Source organism: Podarcis pityusensis (assembly GCF_964106645.2).
Source record: "Podarcis pityusensis genome assembly, chromosome: 3".
Lineage (NCBI taxonomy): Eukaryota > Metazoa > Chordata > Lepidosauria > Squamata > Lacertidae > Podarcis > Podarcis pityusensis.
The window spans coordinates 79,486,295-79,506,920 of record NC_138026.1 but is presented as its reverse complement, the minus strand read 5'-3'; the positions used below and the strand labels follow the sequence as shown (position 1 = coordinate 79,506,920).

General features: G+C 39.8%; 1 protein-coding gene across 4 annotated transcripts in view; it reads left to right on the top strand.

Moving 5' to 3' along the window:
- Positions 1 to 7,438, top strand: part of AKT3 (AKT serine/threonine kinase 3) — a 109,185-nt gene extending 101,747 nt beyond the window's left edge. For 2 of the 4 annotated variants that reach the window (XM_080997750.1, XM_080997751.1), the window contains 2 exons: positions 3,438 to 3,540; positions 5,602 to 7,438. In XM_080997750.1, the coding sequence (XP_080853876.1) occupies positions 3,438 to 3,540; positions 5,602 to 5,687 (189 nt within the window). In that variant the 3' untranslated portion in view covers positions 5,688 to 7,438. Of the gene's footprint in view, positions 1 to 3,437; positions 3,541 to 5,601 lie in introns of those variants that run through there. The other 2 variants (XR_013983605.1, XR_013983606.1) reach the window with 2 other exon arrangements.
- Positions 7,439 to 20,626: the final 13,188 nt, after the last annotated feature.

Here is a 20,626-nt window from a genome sequence, read left to right as displayed (position 1 = left end):
CATGCTGGCCACATGACCCGGAAAGCTGTCTGTGGATGAACACCAGCTCCCTCGTCCTGAAGCGAGATGAGCGCCACACCCCATAGTCGCTTTTGACTGGACTTAACTGTCCAGGGGTCCTTTACCTTTTTTACTTTACACATGCATAGGCCCATCAGCTGTGTGTTTACATAGCTGGATCAGGGTCATTGTATATAATGTGTAGTCGATTTAATAATCAGTGTGTAAATTTGACTTATTTTAGTCTAGCCAATACTGAGCTAGATGATCCAGTTGTCTAAGTATAAGGCAGTTTCCTGTGTTTTCTCTGTTTGAAGACTGAGGTTCAAACCCCCATTTAGTTGTGAGGCTCACTATCTCCCCTGAGCTCCATGAAGAACAGTAGTATAGAAAAATGTAATTAATAAAAACAGATGGATTTATAAGCTGCTATACACAGTTGAGAAATGAACCTTAATGTACATAATCGCTGTGCTTGGACATCACAGTAAACCGTGGTTTATTAGAACAGGAATGAGTGTAGCCTTCTACCAGGTTCACAAGGTCCCACCTTCCCTTTTTCCTGCTCTGGAATGGCTTCTGCAGTCTGTTTAAAGCAAGCCAACTTTAAAGTGAAGCTGGCTTGCTTCAACAAATCATAATTAAGATTAGCCACTGTTTATGTAAAATGGGAAGGTTGTCTGAAAGCTTTTCGTAGAATGATCCTTCCTTCCTATTAGTCATGGTGTTGCACACATGTTACTTACGTGATATTGGTCAGCAGTGGAGGCACTGCATCCTCATATTTTAAATGTGTGTGGTCCTTCCATTATATAATATGGCTCAGCATGTTGCGGTGTACCTAGATTATGGGAAGTTAAAGGCCTCCATCCTTCCCCAAGGGTTGGACAAAACAGCGCTTGAAGGGGGTGGATCATGTCTCCATATCTCAAAATCTTTTACAGCTTTCTGTCAGGCTTTTACAGTGGTGCCCCGCAAGACGAATGCCTCGCAAGACGAAAAACTCGCTAGACGAAAGAGTTTTCCGTTTTTTGAGTCGTTCCGCAAGACGAATTTCCCTATGGGCTTGCTTCGCAAGATGAAACGTCTTGCGAGTTCTTGCGAGTTTGTTTCCTTTTTCTTAAAGCCGCTAAGCCGTTAATAGCCGCTAAGCCGCTAATAGTCATGCTTCGCAAGACGAAGAGACTCGCGGAACGGATTAATTTTGTCTTGCGAGGCACCACTGTACTTTGTAGAAACCTCATTAGCATCTGGCTCCTCTACTGCACTTTGTATCTTTATGGGATCTTCCCAATGCTGCCCTATATACCTACCCTTTCTTTTTATATTGTATATGCTGGAAGCCGCCCAGGGTTGCCGGGGCAACCCAGTCACATGGGCAGGGCACAAATAATAAAATGCTGGTACTGCTAAGTGTTGTATTCATACCAAAACACAGTGAAAGTCAAAAGCAGCTTGTTTGCCACTAAAATATTACAATTTTACCCAGTTAAACACATTGAATGTTGTTGTTATACAGTGGTGCACATTGGTGTAACTAAGAATTTTATATTCTGATAATAATAAACGTTTTTTGTAAATGCAGTGAGTTGTTATTCAAGATGCGATTAAACATGTTTGTTTGAGTCGTAGGTTGAGCTACCTATCCATTGCTTTTTATTACAAAGTTCTTGCTTGTAAAATGCAACAGGAACAGCACGGGGGGGGGGGGATACCTTGTGGTGGGCACTTCAAACATGTCTTAAAATGCTGCCACTAGTAGTAATGAATGATGCAACATACAAGGTACAGTGTATGAAATTCAATTGTTCCAGGAATTTCTGGTAATGTAAGAGGGCGTGGAGGTGATTCCCGTGTCTCTGCACCTACCCATGCCACTTTCCACGCTGCTCAGGAGGGCCCCCAAAACCCTGGAACCAATTTTCAGGGAGGGTATGGGGCTGCAGTGGCAGGGGGAAGAAAATGGCTTGCTTTCCTCTTTTAAGTTAGTGGATCAAAATCCATTGCGTGCGTGGAACAGCACTAATAGACTTCACCCACTAGAAGAATAATGTACATAATTGTGCATAACTGTAGGTTTCTGTTAGTATTTAGAATAAGACTATAGTACAAATATGCATAGTATTCTTATTTTCTTTAACATACAATTGAATATTTCAGTGTTTTGTTTCAAAAACTTTTGGTTGTGGTGATGTAGAGTAACATTTTACTTTCCCTCTGCATTGAATGAAATTCTTTGTGGTATCAGAAGTGGATCTGGTATTGGCCTTTATAGTTGCATGTTTATCATGGATATAAATCACAAATCAACTAATTGGAACAATATTACTATGGGAAGAATTCAACATTGCGCTAAGGCAAGAGTTCAATCAGGGTGAGCATTTTGGCTTGCCCAACAAAATGATCCCCCTCTCCTCCCCCCATGTTCTCCCAATACCCCTCCCCCGAGATCAATTAAGGGGGGCGTGCAGGGGGAGAAGAAGGGGGAAAGCCCCATTGCACAAGCAGAAGTCCTTGCATATGGCTTCCACTGACATGACTCATTTGTTGAATCCCGCCCTATGAAAATGCTTCAACACATTATATATTATTTTGACGTAACATCTGAATTCTAGCAATATCCAAGTCCTAAAAAGTCAATTTAACAGAATTAAATCACTTAGTCATTTAAACATGTGATCATGAGTGCTGCCATATTTTGCAGACAATGTTCTATTCCCCCATGAAGGGAGATACTCATAGCACCACACATTCCTGCTGTTCAGAAGGCAAAAAATGAAATGTCTGTGTGAATGTGTGTTGACACTATATCATAAGAATTAACTGAGGAACTTCCTGCCCTTCTTCTTTTTCACAAGGCAGATTGCATCTATTATTGTAGATCTGGGAAGGAGACAGTTTGATTGGAGCAGGTCCTGATGTTGCCTTCACCTGGCCTCCTTGCTCTCTTCTTACTTATCACAAGATGGGTGCTGTCCTTCGTGCCAGCGAGCTGGGTCTGTGGGCTGCCACTTTTCCAACGTGCCCTGGAGTGATACTGTATCAGAAACTCCAGGGCATGTTGGGAAACTGAACTGGTGGCTCATAGACATTGTCAGAGTAGGAAGAGGATGCTCAAACTTTGAAGCAGCTCTGATCAGGACAGTGGGCAACAAAATAGTCAAATATCCATATACAACCACAAGGAAAATAAACATGAAGCAGACCAGCAGCTTTTTCATTTTGCAGTTTCAAGACCTAGAATAGCAAAAACTGTGGCCTAATGGCTTGCCACAAACTGGTTTTTAGGTTGACTTTCAATCCAGGATCATTGTTGTACCAGCTCTTTGTTCTAGCTACTGGGCCAGAAGAGCTTCATGTACTCTTTTATATACTCCTGTTTTTAGCTTTATTGTGTTCATATTCCTTAATGCATTTTTCCTTCCCTATTCTTTCAGCTTGTCCCTCCTTTTAAACCTCAAGTGACGTCTGAGACAGACACCAGATATTTTGATGAAGAGTTTACTGCTCAGACTATTACAATAACACCACCTGAAAAATGTAAGTATCTCAGAAATGTTTAGCATTTTAAGGGTCTCCGTGGATTTAGCGAATTTTTTGTGAAAAACGAAATTTACATACTGTACCCATTTTCTTTTTTAAAAAATGTATTTTTATTAAAGATTTTTTTGGTTTACAAAAGTACGTACCCATTTTCTGCCAGCAAAGAAACAGCATCACATCCTTCAGGTGTGTGGTTGCAGCGTCTCTCCTAAATGATGTTCTTGTAACGGAAGAATGCACACTTCAGGATTAAGGACACACTGGCACTCCATGATAGAGCCTGAGTTCACTTTCTGTCTCCTCAAACTTTTTTCTTGGGTTCCTATCCCAACTCTAATAAAAATGAATTAGGAAACTCTCAGAAATATCCATGGAATGAGCAGTGCTACAGTGTATTTAACATGAGTAACTGTTTGATACATGGTATTCATTTGGCATTGTTTTATTAGCATGTTACAGAACTATACTGATAGGACCTCTCAACATTTGTGTTGTATGTTAAACATAATGCTTTAGTTTATTCTGCTTAAAGGTCTAATTAACAAACATTGGCTTAAATAGCCTCTACCTTTATTATAGGATATTGCAGAAACTTTAATAGAATATATTCTCTTTAAGTTTTTCTGTCAATTGTTTTATGAATTTCAGTGGCATCCCAAAATGTTGGGAGCGTATCCCTGTTGTGAGTCTGTGCATGTAACCTGAACCTGCGGCTGAGGGGCTTGAAAGAAGCAAAAGCTATAATTTAAGACAAGTGTCACTTTGTCTCACTTCATGTGCAATATGTATATTCGTTTACTTTTTGAATATTTAAAAGCACAACCAGTGTGCATGGGGAACACGAGGCTTCTAGAAAATTGGTTTGCTTGACTTGGCCTGGGAGAAATTTAACTGGATTGACCTTTGGTGCAACTTGAGAGGCATGGGGAATTTTTGACTGGGTATCCAACTTGAACCCCACTCCTGACCTGCAATATTAACAATAAATTCTATAGCTGTCACGAGCTACGATACTTTTTCTCTCAGCACAGTCCTCCAACTTGCTATAAGAGTGAGCTATATGACTGCATTGTTGTGCCCTACTCTCGCAGCCCAACCTACAATGTTGAGATAAAAAGAGTGGATATCATGGCAGGGTTGTTGTTTTCTCCCAACTTAAGCCCAGCCTGCAGTAGGATTCTGATCCCCCTTCAGTGTTGTGGCAAACCATTGAAAGCATGCCCTGTAGTGAATTACACCGCAGAGCTGTCATAAGCAGCTCTCTCCCAGCTGCAGCCCCTTCTAGCTTGCAATATGAAGAGTAAACCGCTTTGGAATTTGTATTAGCAGGCTTTTTTAAAAAAACAACACATTGAATAAGAACTAAGCATTTGCTGCTGTGTGTTGGGTTTGTTGGAGGGTAGGAGTGGGGTTGAAACACTAGCCTTCAACAGAGAACTCTTGAGTTTTCTCAGTAGATTTCTGTGGGCAGCTCTCACATCCCTTGGGACATTTAAAAATAGCATTTTAGAGTGAACAAGGAAGTGACTTACTCAGAAAGTGAGATGGTCCTTTCTTCACTTTTAAAAAATCTCTTTATCTTCTCTAGTCACCATTCTGTCTCCCAGTTTTGAGTTGTCGTCCCAAGTCGCTCTGCTGGGGTTCTTGTAGGTTCCCATTCTTATGTTTGCTTCCCAGAAGATGTTTTTGTACTCTCTTTTGTGCCTGGGTGTTTGCTATGCTTTTAGCTGCATAAGCACAAGTATGGGAAAACTCAAACGGCTATTAGAATGAATGGTACAGAAATTCTTTGAAAAAAGAAACTTGAAATCTGCGAAGTGATTCCTTGTATTGTTTCTGTATTTGTTAAACCAGAGGACACAAATCTTGTAGGTTCCAATACTAAGACCCTGTTCAGCACACACAGCTCCATTAATACAGTGGGTTCCCCACTTACAATATATGGCTATATTTCAATATATGCAAAATACCTTATATCAAAGTAAAACGCTACTTTTTAAAACTAACTGTGTGAGAAAAGCATTTTTCTGAGACTACCTTTAAACTTCCCTTCCACAGATGATGAAGATGGTATGGACTGCATGGACAACGAAAGACGACCACATTTCCCCCAGTTTTCTTATTCTGCAAGTGGACGGGAATAGCTTATTGTTTTGTTCTGCTGCTTCACGGTCATATTAGATTTATCACTGAAAATGATTCCTGACATCACCACCAGTACTTGCTATTATTTAGGATAGCAGAGCACTTTCAGAGATCATTCCAAATTGAACAAGTTCCCTTCCTGACCAATCAGCCTCTTTGATTTATCTGCATGACATTTTATATTGGTCTAAGGTCCCCTGCTGTTACTGCTGTCCACTGTCTCAGCATGAAAGTAACAGTAAGAAGCAATCCCAAAATGTTGTGGTGTTAGATGACAAATTCTCAATGGTGCATTTTGTGCACAGCTGGTTATCATTCTCTTGTCTTCTCAGAGCAAAGGCTAAAAGACGCGTTGATCTGAGACATATTCCTCACTTCTAGAAGACAATTCAAATTCTAGAAAAAAATACGATGGTTTGTGATGATTTCTCACATCTCTGAGCTGGACAGAACAAGGAATTGTAGAAGGTGGTGGTGTATATATGCAAAGCTTTTGGTAGGCATATCATCACTTGAATCAGACTTGCCATTAACATCTGGATGAAAACATTCCGGAGAAGGACTTATAATTGTTAATATATATAAATATATATATATATAAATATATATATATATTATTTTTTAATTACTGTTGGATACTACACAAGAAGCAAAAGGCTGGGATCACCTAGCCTCCACTTAGACTTCCAGATTCACGTGCAATTATGGAGAATTGAACTTTTAAAATGCAAGAATTTAAGACATAAAAGCAGCAACTGAAGTTGTTTAAAGGTCTTATGATTTGCATCTCTCTCATACTTTTCTTTTTCTTTGTCAATATACATCACCTTTGGAGGCTGAAGAATGTAGACAGGCATAACAACATCGCTTTTCACCAAAATTTGTACACTAAGGTAAACAGGAGTTTGCCTTACATGTTTTTACTTTTGAGTTTGTGAATTAGCTTTTTTTTCCGGGTGTTTTAACGGAATTATTTTTGTTACACTTCAATAGTATTTATTTTTAGTGACGATTGTATGTATCATGTTTGCAAATGCTGCTATATCCTAGAAGAGGCTTAAAATTTATTTTGTAAAGTATGGAAGGACTGTACAAGCTGAACAAAATAATGCACTTTTTTCTCCCATGTGAAGATGTTAACAAGACTCTGAAAGTGTACCCTGTACTTTGAATCAGGTTTCTGTAGTGGAAACATTTCATTATTGTCAAGAGAAAATCCCAGCGCCATGCACTCTCTACTCCATGTGGTATAGGAGTCTGATAGTCACTTGAACTTTTCAGTGATACGAAGTCCACAATGATTACAACCAACACCCCTGTGCTATAATGTATCAAACAATATATTAGATTGACGGGAACAGCCATTTAAAAGTGATGTTTGATTTCTGGCCACAACGGACATAACATTGTCAGCATACTAAATTACCTTTCTCATCATATTTATTGACTAGGATATTTGAATCCATTATTTTGTTCTTTTAAGATGTAAACCTGTTGAGGGAAGGCAATCTCTAATACAGCCTTTGGGGCTGGGAGTTGGGATTTTCCAAATGAGCCACTAAATGTAATAACATTGCATGCCAGTGGTAAGGACATCACCAAATGCCACTCCATGGGGTTATCATCAAAGTATCTTGGCTTCATTATGTTTTCAACTCCTGTAACAAACTGTGATTTAGCTTAGTATTACGATTGCTGTGTATGAATGTGTACATGACTTCTGAGAAGAAAATAATATTTACATGCAGACGTCTTAGCCTCTTGATGCTGAGAATTTCAATGTCCTGGAATGATAACCACTGCAGGCAGTGGGACATGCCGGGGCTATCAAGAGGCATGTAGGCATCTTATGAAGGCAGCTAAGACAAACACATACTTTCCATAAGCAAAGTAGATTTTATTATATCTTTGCACCACAGTAGGTCATGATTAATGGACACCTCTTGAGTGGATGGCGTGCAGAATATAACTACGTCTACACTTGGTGTTAGAGGTTTTGACACCGAAGTAGTAACAAACAATCAGAATGACTCAGTGGCTAGACAGAACTTTTGTTTTATGACCAGTGTATACCAAATGTGATCACTTGATAATATTTATGGTGGTCCCGATCCTGTGTTTCTTATATGCAGGAATTTCTCTGCTGGCCAGATGGGACAGTGCAGTCAGTTGTGAAGTTCTCCTCACCATTTAGCGCAGGAAAGGGGAGAGAAGAGCTCTTTAACTTTTGCCTCCAATCAAATGAGCAGCCCTATCAAAGCATTAACACCACTTGTTATCTGTGTGTCAGATCTGTACCAGCCTAATCTTGTAAGGGGCACCACATGCACAGCCCTGGGGTTAGATGTGGAATCGCTTCCCTGCGCAGGACCCTTTCTTATGTAAGCATGGGATCTGCACATGGAACCGCCCTGATGGATAGGAACAAGTATGCCTTTCCATGGCTTAAATATTTCCTAATCCGTATAAATATTCTTTTAGATATAACAAAATTATCAAGCTGCTATATCTCAGTGTTAGAATATTATTTATAGAAGCTATTGAAATCCATGCAATAGGTTAAACGGTGTGGGAGTCATTCCATGTTGTCCCACTTCCACAATTTGAAAAACACAACAATATTGTCCAAATCGTTCAGATTCTTACACTAATTTTTAAATGGTCATTAGAATATTTGCCTTAGCAATATATCTGATTGATTTTAGAAATGGCAGCCTGTTGGTCTGGGAACATAAGCAAGCTCTTATTCTGTGGGCTGGTAGAAAGGTAATGGTAGCTTTTTAATAAGGGTTTCCATTTGCAGGCCTGACTGCTCTGTTTAGTCTTTGAATTGGAGATGGAATATGAAATAGATAAAACACACACAAAGATGGATTCCTTGTGTAAACCAGCAGTGATGTTGGTTAATTCAGTTGAAGTTAGCCTTGACACAAGACTGAAAGTATTTACTCATAAAAATAATTTTGCTTTCACTGCCACATAGGACTCCTCTTCCAAGACACATGCCACTGATTTTTGCATGCATTGCACTTGTTTTGTTGTATGCCCCATAGCTTGCCTTGTGTCGATTTCTAAGGTGCTGGATAGCTGGTTATTTGATCAGCTCAGTCGTAGGATTGGCTAGGGAATACACGAGGTGCAATCCAACAGCGGCCATCTGCCAGCAGCATGGATACCATTGGTGTATCAGATAACCCTTTCCTGCGGCCCCTGAAATTGCTCTAGAAGGTTGGGAGGTCATATACAGCAGATTTCAGGAGGATGGGATGGTGGAGGAAAGGGAAGTCTGCTCACGCTATGTTGGGCGTCACTCATGGTATTTCACAAATGGATGTAATCAGACCATCCTTCTAAAGTAGAAGTGCTCTACATGCATATGTTTATAAAAGCTCCCATCAGTGAAATTTGGCAAGTATCATAATGTTGATCTTCAAATAATCTGTTCTCCAGTGCATTTATGGCATCACAAAAAAGCAGTCCAGCTGTTCCAGGCATCTTCAGAGCAGGGGTAGCTAGCAATGGAAGGTTTGGGACAGGATTTGACAGGTGCAAATAGTTTCTTATTTGTCAGGAGATTATACATATCTGTATGACTGCTGTCCTGAATGTTTGGTGGGGTGCAAGCTTAGGAAAACCATGGAAGATTTGCAGAGTTACCCTTTTGGCTGTCATGCCTCTGTCACAATTTCAGCATAGGTCATGGTACGGAGAACTTAGGTTTATCCAAAGTTGCAAAGAGATCAACAGCAGGCTGAAATCTAGCCACTAACTGGAGACTAGGAAACAATAGTCTCTTCAGCTTGTTCCATAGTCCCTGCCACCGTCACTCTTCCTCTGTACTACGTACTAAGAAGACGCCACTTTGGATTCTGCACTTGACCCAGTTTTCCCTGCAGTCTCATTAATTGGCAGGAGGATCTAGGGGTGAGGAAGGTGCAGGGGAACCCCCTCTTCACAATACTACAGAGGAGAATGCCATAGAAATTTCTATCTAGTCACATTTCTCTAATTTATTACAAATTAGCTCACAGAATTACATATGTTCCTAGACTATACAAGGCATAAGTTTTGGCATGTCAAGTAATAGTCTTGTTCTGACTATTTTTGTCAATTCAAGAAGGCTCCAAATAGCATCACAAATATTTTAATAGGGTCACCTGTCAGGTCAGGTCATTGTTGTTGTATTCCACATTGTGCAAGTGGAAGTCTGAATTGAGCTTTCCTCTGCCTTGGGCTCGGATGTGGCAAGAACTGAACTGTGGCAGCAGTGAACTTCCGCTTGCATAAGGTTGGCTACAGCCCACTGTAACCCATGTTGTTGGCCTGATGAGCAGAACAATTAAAGGTGGCTTGATATTTCAGGTCAGCTGTCTGCATTTACTGTATTGTTTGCATATAGAACTTTGAACCTTTAAGTTACATTTAATGTGGGGAGGGAAAAGAAAGCAAAAATGATTTTTGAGTTCATGTTCCTACATGAAATGACCCTTCGGAGGTTGAGAGAAAACTTCAATTCATACTCATAAATCAATCAAAGCTGCAGCTAAAATACACTCTTGAAACCTCTCTTCTGCTTCGTCACAGCTTCCTCTTGAGTTTGGCTAGACTTTGACAGGAGTTTGAAAAAAACATAGTACATTTCAGACTTGTTGACTCCAGCTTGTACTGGCTTCCAAGACATCGTGTGTGCCCTCTTGTACTGCAGCCACCTTTGAGGAAATAGGTCATTTCTATTTATGTTTTGGCAGTTTTGCACACAAACTTTGCTTTCCACACTAAGAAATCTTCCAAAACATCTTTGCTAATCGCAGAGCCTCTATTCCAGTATTGTTTTATAAAACTTTCAAATTGTTTTTGTTTGTTTGCTTCTTGAAGCTGGCAGTTCTTGCACAGGCCATGTGCTTTTTCCTAGAGTACAAACGTAAGGTTTTTCCTTACTAACTGCAGGGTCTCTATATTACACCTCAATGTACACACTTTGCTGCTACTGTTTGTACCGTCTACAGTAGAATTTCCTTATCTTGCTCCTGGTATAGTGCATTACAGGCAAGCATGAAATGTAAAGTATTTATTTAAATAAAAACTCAAAAATGATAATTGAATTACCTCCCTGTAGCTTTAGAGTTTGTGAAATTTCTTGACCTTGCTAGTTCTTTCATTAGACCCATGACAGATCTAGTCATATGGTTAAGGACATTAAGCAGACACTAAAAAATCCAAGAAACCGTATTACTGTTGGTCATACTTAAACTGTTTATTTCCTTAAGCATATGACCCACAAGGATGTGAAATAACAACAGCCGTTTTTGTACACTGTACATCCTTAGTATTTTTACACATATATGATAGGGATGCACATTATTTTCCTTCGTAAAGACAGCTTAAATAAAGCACTATGTCAATCTGCTACTTATGTGTTTATTGTTGTTGCTTTTGTTTTTGAGGTGCAAACATGTATAAAGGTTGCAACAAGAGAGTTTTTAGTTTTATCTATGACTTGAGAGCAACTTTATTTCATGAAAATGGTTTTAAAAAGCAATATCTTTGCAATTGCAAATTACTGCAGATATCTTGAGTGCTGTGGTATACTTTAGAAAAGTATATATCGTAATATGCAGCCCATCTAAAAGCAATTCTAAAATTTTATTCTGCTGTGTGTACATTCTCATCATATCTGTGATAATTGACAGATAATGCTATGTGCATTGTTAGCTGATTTCAATTTTTTATGTTTATTGGAAATTTACTATAACTTGCTGCCTTCCTTTATGGAGGTATTTTCTTTTCAGACAGTTGAAAATTCCATAAATAAGATCAAACACCAAGTGCTAGTGATGTGCAAGATACTCACTGTCCAAAAAAACCCACAGTCCAGGTAATATGCTGGGAAATAATGAAGAATTGGAAGAGTACACAAAAAGATGCATGGTTTATTATGAAGTTTGTAGATAGACATAATGAGGACGACGATAACAAGTAGAAGGGCTATTAAGGGACAAAAAGAATTTGTAAGAGTTTATTTTAGGAAAACATTCAAGGTGTAAAAGGATAGAGCAAGTGCAAAATGAAAGATTCTAGGCAAAGGCTATGGATGGGAACTTGCAGAAGAATGAGATAGTATGGTTATGGAGAGCATAAAAGACCAGAACAAGAATAAGTGGGGTGACAAATGAAATTATTGTATGAAAGCTGGTAATTCTGACAATGCTTGCTTTTCCAAGACTGTAGAAAACAGTTATAAGTTTAGTTGAAGATGTGGAACCATCTTGAGAAATGCATCAATTCCAATAAGGCAGAAGTGTAAAAACTAAACATTTTGTTGTTTCTATATCATATGAGAATACACATGGTATCTATCATGTGTTTGGTCTGTGAGGTCCAGAAATCATTTGTGATCTTTAGAATTCATTTCAAAGTTTACTGATATTTACATAATTATTTTAATGGAACAGGTTATATTTCTACAGACATAGTAAAATAGATAAGTGATACAATGTATCAAGTTATTAAAATATTGAGACTGTAGTAAATAATTCTGCTATGTTAAATTCGATTAATTAAATTTCTCTTACACTTTTCCTTTAGAATCAAGAGGTCTTACAGTAGAATTAGATAAAAAACAGCAAAACAATAACAATATAAAAATTCTGTAAAATGATACCAACCTTCCCACATGTGAAGAGACAAAATCAACAGGAACCTGAGCACAGTACATTTCAGTCAGCAATTCCATTTTGAATGTTGCGGGCACTTCATCCACTCATAATGTAGAACATGTAAACATCTTAACAAAATCTAGCCATCACACAGTTGACTATCCATATTTTTTCTAACTGTCTGAGTTTTGTGCATCTGTAGCATAACCGACATTTTGTGTTGCCTTACTATCGCTATCTGATAGCCAACACAGTAACTAAAAATTCCAGGCTTGACCGGCAATGCACAGTTACCACTCTTAAAAGTAGTGTAGCTTATATCTCAATGCCACCCACCCTTTGAATTGATTCACCGACTATTTTACAGCGTTTTTGTCTCTGGCATTATTGCTTTCAGTTTTAGATAGTTACAACATCAACTAGCCCACCTGAAATGGAAATAAGAACATTAAAACACTAATAATAAAATATTCCAACAAAAATTTTAATGTTCATGAATGACTCGCCAACCTCAAACACCCACCCACACACCCGCTCCATGTTGGAATGTCCCATTTACAAGATGGCTCCACATTTGAAATTAACTGTAAAACTGGTATATATGATGCTGAAGTAGTGAATGATCTAGCACTGGCTAGAAAGAGAAACCATTCCTAAGGATGAGGGGTAGCCAATGGAAGAACTAGAAATGTAGTTGGATGGGCTGCCTGTAACTAGTCATTGATAATTCTGACCGAGTTTTGGTCAGAATGAAAGCAATCAGGATTGGGGAGGGCGAAGACAAGTAGAGTCTACACTAGTCAAAGTGAGAAGTAACTAAGGCATAAACAGGCCTTTTGGCTGGCTCACACATTCTTGTTCAATTGATCTCATCAGGTTATTACTCTTAAGCTGAATGTGTGGATTGTCTCCATTGATATGCATTGTATTTGAGTTGGCATCTGTGTGAGGTGGTTGATCTGTGATGTCATGGTGGTGAACAAACAGCATCACTTGACAGCATGTTCAACAGTCAATGACTGCAGCGTATGCAGTTGGTTATGTAAGGCAGACATCTAGCAGGGTGGCAAAATGGAAGAATAGGAAAGTTAGTTGATACCAGTGGAAAAAGAGGAGTTTGTGCAGAAACGTCCACACCTGCTACATTATGTGTAAGTAATGTCAAGTCATTGGAAAGATGATTGACAAGAGCTAGAAAGCTAGTTAGTTTAAAAGAGAGGGGGATAAGGATGAGAGGGCAGATAGAGAGATTAGATGAGATGGGACAAATTGTTGAGAGGAGCACAGTGATAAGTGTTGTGTTACAAGAGGAAGACAGGTGGTTATGCATGCGCTGAACTTTCCATTGAAATCAATGGGACTACACACCTTAAACTTTGTCTGGATTGTGCCTTAGTTATATGTGTTCTCTCTATATTGTTCTCTATTAAGTCCGTTTTGATGACAGGAGGCAGAAATAGTGTGGAACTCATCCTCTTAAACATGTAGATTGAAATTGAGCTCTAGAATTTGTTTTGAGTTAATACTCGAGAGAATTCTAATAATTGCATAGCTGTTTGCTTTAGCCATTTTTAATTTTTATTTTTGTAAAATGACATAGCTTACACGTCTTCTGTTTACTTCTGTCAAGCATGTACACCTTTATTTATTTGGCTTGTTTTTCTTAAACCCACCCTGTTGCTTGCTGAAAGCTCAGGGTGGATAACATTAAGAAACATTTTAAAACATGTATTTAATAAATATTTATTATGTATTTATAAGGTTGAAATGAAATTATTGCCTTGGTAATCAATATTCAAAGCAAACATGTTGTCAGTCTTTAGGTTTGTTACCAAAATATCTTTAAAACATTGAGGATCAAAGACTTTGATTCTGAACACGGCTTAGTGTCCATCAATAACACCTACTGATAAATATCACTGGGCAACAATTTTTTACTTTTTGAATGTTGTCTAGATTTCTACAACTGATTTAGGGTATTTTTGCACTGCTGAATCAGGAAATGGCATCCGTTTCTCTCCATCAGGTCAGGTTTTTGTGCTATCTTGATTTGAAAAAAATCAGATCTTGTGACAAAATCGATTACATTTTTGTGGCATTATCAGCTGATTTTTGTCAACACATATCATCCTAAATATGTTTTTAAGAGAAAAAAAATGTTTTTTCAACAACATATATTGATTACCTGATAGAAACATCGATTACTGTAAACTGAATGGTGGGCATTGATAAAGGTAAGTACACGTAAATTGCATGTTGCTTCACCATTTTTCAAACTTCAAGGCTTGAACCTCCGTTTCTTGGAACTCCTGGGATGCTCAGCGGCAGGGAGGTCTCTCTTCAGAGTCCAACAGTAGTCAGCCATCATGACTGTGTCCCAGTGACCCTGATACCTGGTCTCCATCTCTTTCATGTCCTGATGGAATCTCTCCCCCTGCTCGTCACTCATTGAACCCAGGTTCTCAGGAAACCGGTCCATATGTGAAAATAGGTAGTGCATCTTGACGCTCATGTTGCAGCCCAGGTTTCTGAAAGCAGTCAGCATGTTGTTGACAAGTTCTGCGTAGTTTCTGGCCTTATTGTTGCCAAGAAAGTTCTTCACTACCAGAACAAATGCCTTCCACGCTTCCAGTTCCACTTCGTTCATTGAGTTTCTGAACTCTGGATCTCTGATTAGCTGACGGGTCTGAGGACCGTCAAAGATGCCAGCTTTCAACTTCTCCATGGTCAATCCTGGAAAAGCCTGGTACAAGTAAGTGAAGCAGTCACCATCCTTGTCCAGAGCCTTGGTGAACTGCTTGATTAAGCCGAGCTTGATGTGCAGCGGTGGGAAGAGTATTCTGTCTCTGTCCACCAGAGGGTCGTTGATGACGTTCCTTTTTCTGCAAGGCACCAGTTCCTCCCACACAGGCCAGTCCTTCTTCATGTAATGCTGAGCACGGTCCCTACTATCCCACATGCACAGAAAACATGGGTACTTGGTGAAGCCAGACTGTTGTCCCAACAAAAAGTTCACCATCTTCAGGTCAACACAAATAAACCACTTATGCTGATCATAACCAATTTTCTCCAGCACATACTTCACCGCTTCATAGTTCTCCTTCAGTGTACTCGAGTGAGCCAGGGGTATAGAGGCAAACTGGTTGCCGTTGTGTAGCAGAACACATTTCAGTGATCGCTTGCTGCTGTCAATGAACAGTTTCCAATCTTTGGGTTCGTACTGTGGCACTCCACGCTTGAGCAGAAGCTGTGTAATATCTGCACAGTACACCAAGTCTTCCGAGAAAAAACGGAGGTACTCTTGATGCCTGTTGCAGAAGAAGCTGATGCAAGCACTGTCAGAGAGGAGGTTTTTTTCCTTCAATCTGGATGCCAACAGTTCGGCAAAGTCCTTTGACAAGCTGAGGTCGCGAACTAGATCATTCAACTCCTTTTGGGAAAATGGATGTGGAGCATCATCTTCAAGAACCACATCTTCTTCATGTCCTTCAACGCTGGAGGCATCTTCGTCACTAATGTCAGGAAGTTCTGCAAAGATAGGCACTGGAATTTCATCACAATGAGCTACAGGACGACGTGCTGATTGAAGATCAGGATACTTGAGGCTGCTCCGGTTCTTTCTGCTGATCCCAGTCACATCAACAGCGCAGAAGTAGCAGTCAGTGACATGGTTTGTCGGCTCCCTCCAAACCATGGGAATTCCAAAGTTCAGACTCCTCTTGCCATTGGTCCACCCACGTAGAGTCTCAGTGCATGCCTTGCACACCATGTGTGGCGCCCAAGCTTTATCCTGGTCACCAAGTGACCATTAATTTAGTTTTGATCCCCCAACTTTATGCTTTGCCGCACCAATTTATGGAAGATTTCAAGGTTTTATGACTTCAAACTGATCCCTTTTCGACATAATCACCCAGAACTATTGGACCTGAATACTTCTTGTCATTAAAATGATCATTTCCAATCAAAGCAATTATTCGACATGGCATTTTACCCCCACCAACTTCTTCTAAAATGCTCCACACAAGCGTACATGTGAACAGAAACGTAAAAAAAGACATGTGGCCATAGCTCAAAAACTTGACCTGATTGAGCAAAACCAATGTGATTTTTGGATTCAGCGCATCAGATTCGTCCTATATCAGCTGAAAAAACGCAGACAACAAATTTGTTGTTGACCAGTGTATTCTTTGCAGGATTCTTACAATTAGTTATCGGAGATAAAAATATTACTTGGGGAAATTAATAACTTTCATTTTAATATTTATTAGGGGTAAAAAGTTAGCTTTTTAAAAATGACATGCAACCCAGAACTTGCTGCTTTGCCACTGGATAAATGTTCTGTGTCAGCCTCTTCAGTTTGGTACAGATTGAATATATTTAAGAGTGGACTGTCCACTCTCCTTCTTCCATGAGCTCACATACTGTTCCTCATCTCCCTTTGACTCTCCCTGTCCTTGTTCAGTGCTGACTGCTGAGCATCATGTCTGCAATAAGCTAACAACTACTGGTAGCCTTAAACCAGATTTTGATGTTAAGTTTGGAAGCTGATTTCAAATTCTGATTTAACTACGCTTAGTGTTGAAATCAGTGCAGACTTAGTCTAGTGCGGACAGAGGGAGAGAAGTAGGAGCACATAAGCCAGAAGCAAAAGGAGTATGTGATCTTGAAGAGCTCTTCTGATATCTTAACCAAGATGAGATTGTTTGCGCCAAGTGTTTATGCAACACCATGTATATAGAAAGCAGTTTTGGTACGCAAACATGCTGATGGCTTGGGCAGCTACTACAGGCATCTAAGGGAGAAGCCTTCTAGTCATGCTTCTTGCAAGGAGAAAGCTGCTACTTAGGTTGTTCAAGAATCACCATTGCAGCACCTTTGGTTTTTCCAGTAGACAGGAGGAACAGCTGTTTTTGCCTGAAGTTGTGAAGGGGAAGTACAGAAGAAAAACAGCTGATACCAGAGAAACTATGAAAGTAGTCTTGCAGCTTCTTCTTTACCGCCCTAGTGCAGCTCAAATCTGGCAAGAAAAGACAAGGCCGTAGCAATATTCCGCAGCCATGGCCAATAGTGGTTCCTTCTTAAGCGCTCTCTCTTATTAATTCATCAGATAAGTAAGAGGTGGATGGAGGGACACCAGCATGTGCTTGCTGTGGTTGATGGATGCCACAGGGATGCAGAAGTTTGCAAGGTCCCTTCTAAGGACCAAACTTAGATGCACTGCAGCAGACCCATTTCTTTAAATGTGGGTCTGTACTGAGCACGTACAAAGTGGGGAGGTGGTCTAATTTAAAGGGCAAAATGGAGTTGCTTTCTACTCGGCAACACTCTCCCAGACAACTAACAGTTTTTACAGAATGTCTTTGTGGTGCAACAAGAAAATTACAAACAGGTCACCTTCCGAGACAGGTATTTACAAGCTTCAGCACCAATACCAGCCCTGGTTGGACTGCAGAGAGGTAAGCCACAGGCCGGGAAGTGAAGGTTTAACACCTTGGCACTCGCATGCCCTATTTATTCTTTAAATTGAACCCCTACCCTTCTGCTTTGGAGCTGAGTGGCAGCAACAAAGATTGCGACCATTATGCTTTTTGGCCCCACAACGCTATCAACCAGCACTAAGGAGATACCAGTCTTAAACCAAAGAGTCCTGAGGTATAAAAGTGAAGAACATTTCCATATTTAGCAGGAAAAATTATTCAGTCCAGGATGATTGATGTTATTTGTGGGAAAGGAAAATTAACTGCAGTGGGACCATTTATAAATCCATGAGAAAGATTTATTTACCAGTATTTCATTTGCCCAATAGTATTGTTTAAATGATATCTATCCATCTCAGATGCTTACTGAAGTCCTCAACAACTTTGCAACATGGTTGTCTTATTGTAGCAAAATCCTGCAGCTGAGGTCATGGGATCAATATATACACCTTTAAAAGTTTCCTATCTCTGAACCATAATAAAATTTGATTTTGAAAAACATCTTGTTCTTATTTTTGGAAAAAGTTTCAAAATCACGAATGGATCATAAAATAAATATAGTTCTAATACACAAAGGCTATGTTTCAGGAGCTTAGTAAATTATTAAACGACACAAGCTTCTAAATCAGGGGTCAGCAAACTTTTTCAGCAGGGGGCCAGTCCACTGTCCCTCAGACCTTGTTTGGGGGTGGGGCGCAGACTATGTTACTATATTTTGAAAGGAAAAAATAATGAACGAATTCCTATGCCCCACAAATAACCCAGAGATGCATTTTAAATAAAAAGGACACATTCTACTCATGTAAAAACACGCTGATTCCCAGGCCGGACTTAGAAGGCGATTGGGCTGGATCCGGCCCCTGGGCCTTAGTTTGCCTATTCATGTTCTAAATAAATAACGTTATCTGTGGAAGATACACATGTGTGCCTTGCTTAAAGGTTGACAAAGACATGTATTTTATGACATATCTATTTAAAACAATTGAATATCACTTCTCCAAGCCATGAGGCAACTTCCAGCAAAAAACCCAGAAGTAGCAATAAAAACAATATACCACAGAAATGAGCCAACAATGCTCTTTCCCCTCCCTGCCATCCGCTTCTCAAAAGACGCATGCTTTGTACCTTCTCTCAAAAGATGTAAAACCAGACCAGTTTCTAACCTCGCTAAGGAAGTTGCTCTGCAACCCTGGAGCAATTGTAGCCCTGCTCCTTATCTAGAATTTGATAAGGGGCAAGCAATAAATGTTGGAAGTTAAAAAAAATAAGGTGAGTGGGGGAAATAAGAAGGGTGTGTGTGCGAACTATTTTAAATTAGGGTAGCGGTAAGCATTCAAAGTAAGTGCAAGAGAAAGTGACTTGTCTTCCCCTCTGTATGCTTCCAAGTTCTCACCCAAAACAGGGGAAGGTGATGGTGTCACGTCCCCCGCAATGGAATTTATGGGCAACTTCCCAGAAATAGATCCAAACGTATTTTCTTGGGTGAGGAAGAACAAGCAGCCTTGAATGCTCAAAAAGACTGAACCACTTCACAAAATCTGCAGACAGGGACGACTTCTTTCCAGAGCAACAAGATAAGTTTGCAAAGATTTAATTATTTAAGAGCTTCAGGTCAACAAGCTGAAATTGGATACAGTATTTTCGTCTAACGAAGGCTGTTTTCCAAGTTAGCTTCAGCCGCTCAGTATCGCAGCTGTAGCGCACTGGGTAACTAAAAGAGAAAAACCAAAGACTGACTTCTGTCACTTGCAAGAGCACCAAGTGTTTATTTATATTGCTTTCTTCCTGTGGTTAAGGTCTCAAAAGAAAGGTTCGTCAATTGTGGAGAACGTGGCACTGTTGTGTAAAAAAAAATTCAAAGGCATGTAACATGCATAAGCTGACCATTTGAGAGGCAAAAAACATCTGTCATGGCAATACTTCATTCTGGAAAATCAGGGTTTCAATGAGTTCTAAACCTTGCTCACGTTTAGCAGAAAATAACAGAGCCCTTGCTTTGAAGGCACATTTGGTTCCCTGCCTCTTATTTTCTTAGATATGGCAGGTTTCCCCCCGAAAATACAGTTTACTGTGAATTTTATCAGATTACAAGGGATGGGCCTCTGTATCAAGAGGAAGCTGCTTTATGCCAAGACAAGGTCCCTTTCACACAAGAAGAGGGGATCCACACACATCCCTAATCCCCGTACCATTCATACATTGTCATTTATAGTGCATGAAGGGGGGGGGGATGATGTTCATATGGGGTTTATATGTGGTTTTGGCTGACCCACCACTGACTTCCTCACATGGGTAACCTTTCCAGGCATGTGACCCTGAAGCTGGAAACATTTTCCCAGCTCCATTTTGGCATTTCTGTACAACCAGTAAGGACTAGCAGAGAAATTGGTGATTATGCTCAATCATAATTGATCCTCTAATAGTGACCTCTGGTGGCGAATGATGGCAGAACTGGAACCTTCTGGTCGGAAAGCCCAAGAGGCTCTGTGGTTTAGACCACAGCGCCACCCGCTCCCTTGTCGTTTAGTAAGAAGGACACATCATGCAGTAGTTGATTTTGTTCATGACAACTGACCATATTATTAACGGCGATTTTAATATATGTGTGCAGTTTCAAAAGAAGGACCTTAAATATTTTTTATTTGAAATATATGAATAAAATATATACTTAAAACTCATCTCAAATGCAATAGAGAAGGGAGATAGGGTTGCAAGGAAGAGGGGAGGGGTGGGAGAGACATTTTACCATTTATCAAGTCATGTGTGTGTGCCAGCACCTTAATTTTTACCAACTCAGGTAGTAAT